Source organism: Ranitomeya imitator, chromosome 4 (assembly GCF_032444005.1).
Source record: "Ranitomeya imitator isolate aRanImi1 chromosome 4, aRanImi1.pri, whole genome shotgun sequence".
Lineage (NCBI taxonomy): Eukaryota > Metazoa > Chordata > Amphibia > Anura > Dendrobatidae > Ranitomeya > Ranitomeya imitator.
The window spans coordinates 674,274,539-674,281,623 of record NC_091285.1 but is presented as its reverse complement, the minus strand read 5'-3'; the positions used below and the strand labels follow the sequence as shown (position 1 = coordinate 674,281,623).

The following is a 7,085-nucleotide window of genomic DNA, read 5'->3' as shown; positions in this document are numbered from 1 at the left end:
TTGTCTCCATCTCCCAGGTATCACCTCTTTTGTCTCCACCTCCCAGGTATCATATAATTGGGCATTATCTGATCTGGGGGTCATTAGATATCAGTCTTGATTATGGTACTATTGTGAATTCCGGGAGTTAGAGAAGTCTCTAATGAGCAATTTTTTTAAAGTAATTTTTATGGATACTTACACTTTATTGTTGTAATGATGTGATAAGGCTAAATCACTGTACATTCACCAGCAGTAGATCTGTGAGCCCTACTCTTGTAACCGCTTGTCAACACTTTTCACACCCTCCAGCTATTCTTAGGTTCCAATCCAATCTGAAGAACATATGGAGATTGCAGGGTCCCGTAGAGATGTCTTGTAGGGTGTGGACCGCTCCGGGCTCAGATTTTAGCTACATTATTCTCTTAAACAGTTATCTCTCTTCCTCTCTTTCCTTCCAATGTCTGTCTCTCCCCCTACATACACCCCTCCCAGCTCCTCCTTCTCTTCCTCTCGCTCTCTTAACTGTCTGGGCTCTCTACTGACAAACTCAGAAGCTTCTCTGATCTGAGGAGAACACACACACAAGAGGCCAAGGCTGCCAAACATCTAGTATCTAGCTGGCACAATGCATCTGACACCCGGAGGAGCACCGGACTGGTGTCCAGACCCCAGGGTCCTCAAAGTGACAGTTGGCGGGCACTGTGTCCACCGGGAACCCAAAGCCAAAGTCAGTAAAGGATCTAGATGGTCACTGGTCTTCCTGGATTTGCTGTGCCTATGTGTGGGTAAGTATGTGCCCATCATTGTGCCATACATCGTCTTTTGTAGAGCAGGAAATATTTGGAAATTGTATTGAATTTTTTTTTAATGAATTCCTTAACTTTTAACGTTAAAAACTTCCTACATTTTCGTTTTAGCTAACGCTGCACTTTAGATGATATCTCTTGCTATTTTCTTCCAGCATTTCCAAACTTCAAACTATATTTCCTACATTTTTTTTAAATGAATTTCTAAGCCTTTATAATTATTTCTTCTACTTTTTCTTGGATTTGTAAACTTTAAATTGTATTTCTAACATTTTTTTCTTGAATTTTTAAACTGTATTTCTTACATTTTTTTTTATACATTTCTAAACTTTATATTGTGTTTCCTGCATTTTTAATGAATTATTAAGCCTTAATATGAATTTCCTGCACTTTTTCCTGAATTTCCAAACTTTAAATTGCATTTTTTACTTTTTTTATGATCTTCAACTTTTATTTTCTGCACCTTTTTAATGAATTTCTGAACTTTTAAGTGCATTTCCTTCATTCTTATCCCGTTTTATTAATATTTTTGCACTATATGGCTGTTTTTATTCTGTTCTGTTTATTATTTTCTTTGACCCTATCGTCAACGTTTGAGGTAGTCGTGTGGTCATGCATGGGACACATTTCAGATGTAGCAGAGTAAAATAATTTCCCAGATCTCTTAATGGTTCATATTTTTGGAATTTTTTATATTATTATTATGACATTTTTATCTACAATTCATATTATATGTGAACTAAGGTTCCTTGGGGATTGACCAATGATCTTATCGTTCAAGCAGCTCCTTGGCTGTGTAGTGGATATATGTCCAGTCGGCCAACAAAATGTTTGTCCACTAGGACAACATTTCACCATCTAAGATCATTTTCTAGATTTCAGAATATCCTCTTCATTGGTTATGTTTAATCGTACCCCATCCTAGAAGAGGTGAGCATGACACTTGTTCAATCTCCTTCATCCTTCAGAGGAGAAGGTTGGTGCTACTTGTTGACTGGTCCTACAACTTTGAGATGGTTGAACTGGGGTGGAGAGGAAGATGGAGCCTCAGCTGATGCCTTCACCTATTTTTGTATCTTTACCTCCTGGAGATAGACACCCACTTATCCTAATATTGTCTATAATACGTTAGGGTATGGATGTCCTATATTTGGCTGTTGCAGAGTAGAGGGGTGTTTGACCTGTACGTCACCTCCGTCAGAACAGAAGCAACCTAAAATTAGAGCTTCAAAGTAACCAAAGTAGTTGCTCATGAGATGACACTGTGGGCACCATTAACCTCAACCACAAATGACCTCACAGTGGGCAGGCGTGTTATACCACGAGGTCCCCAATAATTCAGCCCCGCAAAAATCACAAAGTGACATCTGTAGATAGGAAAACAAAGGTGTGAGAGGAACATCAGCATTTCACATCTTGGTTTTATAGTTTAGGACTGTCTGAGACTTTGACCCGTCTTGAGTTTTACAATTGTCAGGCCCAGAATAAACAAATAGAAGTCAACGATGAACGTCAAATAACCAAGATGGTCACATGAGATTTATTGGAGTCTGATGGGGAAAGGTTACATGTCTTGGCACATACTGGTGTGTACAAGTCAGATTGTAATGTAGTCTTCAGCATGGCCCTAATCCTATCTATCTACAGTATCTATCTATCTATCTATCTATCTATCTATCTATCTATCTATCTATCTATCTATCACCTACCTATCAATTATCTATCTATCTACATATTATCTATCATCTATCTATCTATTATCTATCTATCTATCTATCTACATATTATCTATCATCTATCTATTATCTATCTATTATCTATCTATTATCTAGCTATATATTATATATTTATCTATGTATTATCTATCTATCTATCTATCTATCTATCTATCTATCTATCTATCTATCTATCTATCATCTACCTATCAATTATCTATCTACATATTATCTATCATCTATCTATTATCTATCTATTATATATCTATCTATTATCTATCTATTATATATCTATTATCTAGCTATCTATTATATATTTATCTATTATCTATCTATGTATTATCTATCTATCTATCTATCTATCTATTATTTATTATCTCAGTCACTGCTTGAAAATGGTTTGCTACACTTAACCGAAATGTCGCCATCATGGGCTAAATAAAATAGCTCCTTATTCACAGACAGTGGTCTGCTGCTTCCTTTTTAGGACTACTATCTATCTATCTATCTATCTATCTATCTATCTATCTATCTATCTATCTATCTATCTCTATTTCTCTACTCTCGTTTGTCTATCCATCTTAGGGTAGTATTAATTGACACTGTGACTTTCTTATTACAGTCTCCATCCCCTTCTTGATCTGTGAGCTGAGTTTGGTTCCTCCAGTCCACCGTGGATTTTTCTGTGACGATATCAGCATACAGTTCCCGTCTACCCGGGAGGAAACTGTGAGCGACACCATGTTGATCAGCCTGGGTATCCTCATCACTGTAGTCACGGTACGTCTGATCCTATACAGGTTTCAAAAAACTGACCGTCACATCTAAACATAGACTAGGTGTCAACATGTGCTGAACCTAGAGTCACCAACTCATATACAATCAAACAAATAAGGCAGCACTCTGGAGCGCCATAGCTTGCAAACATGAAATATGAAAAATCACAGCAAGGACCCTACTCCTTCACAGAGATATAGATCTTAGTATAAGAGAGGATTCACAGGTTCCCATACAGATGAAGACTTTATTCTAAGCGAGGATTGGCATTGTTTAGGTCCTGGTAATGCAAAACACCTTAATGTGGCTACCAGGTACACATGAATTGGCCAAATTATGGACTAAGCTTTCTCAATTTTTCATAATTCTAGTGCAGTAATGCAATTCAATGTTCATATTTCATGTTTGCAACTTTTGGCGCTGCAGTGTGCTGCCTTATTTATTTGATTGTATATGAGTTGGTGACTCTAGGTTCAGCACCTGTTCATACCTAGTCTATGATTGGATGTGATGTTCAGTTCTTTTTAAATTTGTATTCATTAGCCGTCTGACTGAGCGCTCCGCCTCTTAGCTGCAGGCGTTTTGAATCAAGGCAGGACCCTACCCCTCCACAGAGATATAGATTTTAGTCTAGGAGAGGATTCACAGGTTCCCATACAGATGAAGACTTTATTTTAAGCGAGGATTGGCATTACTAGGTCCTGGTAAACGAGAAATGCCTTATCATGGCTACCAGGTACACATGAATTGGCCAATTTATGCGCTAAACTTTCTCAATTTTTCATATTTCTAGTGCAGTAATGCAATTCTATTTTCATATTTCATGTTTGCACGCTATGGCGCTGCAGAGTGCTGCCTTATTTATTTGATCCTATATAGGTGTCATCTAATCTTCACCATAGTCCTGATGCCATAAAGTCCTCACTGGTGTCACTCTATAAAGTCCTCACTATAGTTCTCATACCATGAAATTCTCACTAATGTCTTCAAACCATAATATCCTCACTATAGTTTTCACGCCATAAAGTGCTCACTATAGTTCTCACATCATAAAGCACACCATAGTCCTCACACCAGTAAGTGCTCACTATTGTCCTCACACCATGAAGTGCTCACTATTATCCTCACACCATAAAATCCTCAACATAGCCCTCAGCTCAAACAATGAAATCATCACCATAGTCCTCATTCCATAAAGTCCTCACTATAGTCCTCACTCTATAAAGTCCTAACTATAGTCCTCCTCACTCTATAAAGTCTTCACTCTAGTCTTCACTTCATAAAATCCTCACAATAGTCCTCACACCATAGAGCCCGACTATGGTCCTCACACCATGAAGTCCTCACAATTGTCTTCATATCGTGAAGTTCTCACCATAGTCCTCACACCATGAAGTCCTCACAATTGTTTTCATACCACGAAGTTCTCACCATAGTCCTAATACCATGAAGTCCTCAGCATTGTCCTCAAGCCATGAAGTCCTCACTATTGTCCTCACACCATGAAGTCCTCACAATTGTCTTCATATCGTGAAGTTCTCACCATAGTCCTCACACCATGAAGTCCTCACAATTGTTTTCATACCACGAAGTTCTCACCATAGTCCTAATACCATGAAGTCCTCAGCATTGTCCTCAAGCCATGAAGTCCTCACTATTGTCCTCACACCATGAAGTCCTCACAATTGTCTTCATATCGTGAAGTTCTCACCATAGTCCTCACACCATGAAGTCCTCACGATTGTTTTCATACCACGAAGTTCTCACCATAGTCCTAACACCATGAAGTCCTCACCATTGTCCTCAAGCCATGAAGTCCTCACTATTGTCCTCACACCATGAAGTCTTCATCATGCTTTTCGTAACATATTTTGATAGATTCCTGAATGGCACCTCTACCTTTTTATGCAGTGGGATGGGATGACTAGGTAGAGTTTTCCTATGGCCTCACTAGTTACTGTTAGTGACAGGTCTTGGGGACCTATGATGGTGTCTATATTGATTGACTAAAAACAGAGTTTCCCCTATAAATTATGCATAAATATTGTGAAGCACAAAATATAGAGCCCTCGGGGAGTTTCCTGACAACCTCATCTATGCTACATCTGTCCATGGCCCTTGTTTGGAGCAGCTGTCGGCATTGACCCTCATGATGTTTTCCCTCTCTCGCAGATTGTACTCGGAGAATGCCACCGGGTCAGCAGACAGAGCCGATCAGATTCCTGTCCCAGGGCAGGCTACCTGTCCAGCATTTACCGCCAGGTGCTTCCCTTCCTATTTGGCTCTGCTCTCGGACAGTCGCTGACTAATGCGGCCAAACTGAGCGCAGGTCGCCTGAGGCCGAACTTCCTCTCTGTGTGTAAGCCGAAAGGCCTGAACTGTACTACTGGGACGTATGTGGAGGACTACATATGTACGGGGAACCTCAGTGCCGTGACGGAGGCCAGGTGAGAGACCCAAGGCTTTTGGCTGAAAGCCCAGAGGCCCAGAGATTCCCCTTTCATAATCAGTAAAGTGTTTGTCACTGTGAAAAGACCCCAGGGGGATGAGGTTGGGTAATTTCAGAGGATGTATCTACAAAAATTCCCCTTATAGTAAAAAAAAAATTGAGTCATACTATTAGATGGATTTACTGGCTGAAAACAAGCTTTTCCGATGATTCAATAATTTCTCTTTAAATTCGAGAAAGGATTCTTTACACTAAAAGATGTAGAGATTGATGATTACCACTTTTACAGAACTTTTTTTCCATGTATAGACATAGTATTAACTCGATATATTGCATTAATGTTCTTGTCGAAAAAAAATTAGTTCTGGTAATGGGTTCTTTATGCTCAAAGTAGTAAATGTAATTATTGTAAAAGGAAAACATCTGGGTACCTGTAGAAAGACGTGAATATGTTATAGGTGGATTTTTATTAATAGGAAATCTGTCATTATAAAGAATTTATTGCAACTAATATTAAGATTCTTTTCAGTAAAAGCAGTAAATACAGGTTATATTATTATGAAAACTCTATAGCATGTACCAAAGTTTACTATATACAGTGTAGTAGGTGTAAGACTAGGAACCTTTTGCATCTACACTTCTATCTAAGGGGAAGCCGTCCTTGTGATGGGTTTGTTAATAACAGCTGAAAGGGTTCTTCACAGTAAAAGCTGTAATATATAAATTATGCAAAAATTTAAGATCTTTATGTGGAAATATTCAATTTACTCCCCTAAACAAATGGAATCTGCCCTGGTCATTGATTATTTGCTAGAGACAAAAAAATGTTCTTAGCAATAAAAGTTGTAAATTAATTTTACAGAAGGGTAGTGCACCTTTCCGTCTACAAAAACATGTTACTGAGTGTATAATATGGAGCAATAGAAGCATTTGATATTTCTGCCATAATGTAAATTAATTCTGTACTTTCTACGTTAGGGTTCTTTGCAGTAACAGCAGTAAAAATGATTTAATATCTCATTTAAACATGCAAATAAAATGTAAGTGATCGATAATGTTTATGACCAGTTATTGCAAAAAAATTAGCACATTTTTTAGACTGAAGGAGACCGTTGTCTGGAGGGTTTGTTGACCTTCCCGCATGGTGCTCATTACATGCAGTAATTGCCACAGTGATAATGATCCTGTTCTTAAAGACAAACATGTCTTTGTTTAAGATGTTCTCCAAATTGAAGGAAGAGTCAGAAAAGGGGAAAGGGGGATTGTAGAAAAGTTATAGTGACTGATTGTATTCCGGGAAAAAAACCTTCTATGCAGGCAAATGATGCATCACCAGAGGCAATGGCCGCTCTGCAG

The 7,085-nt window shown here is 38.4% G+C and overlaps 1 protein-coding gene across 1 annotated transcript in view; it reads left to right on the top strand.

Moving 5' to 3' along the window:
• Positions 1-528: 528 nt before the first annotated feature.
• LOC138677285 (phospholipid phosphatase 3-like) overlaps positions 529-7,085 on the top strand; it is a 32,604-nt gene continuing 26,047 nt past the window's right edge. Inside the window, exons 1-3 of the mRNA XM_069767316.1 lie at positions 529-767; positions 3,126-3,283; positions 5,453-5,727. Coding sequence (XP_069623417.1) covers positions 608-767; positions 3,126-3,283; positions 5,453-5,727 — 593 coding nt within the window. The 5' untranslated portion in view covers positions 529-607. The remainder of the gene's footprint in view (positions 768-3,125; positions 3,284-5,452; positions 5,728-7,085) is intronic.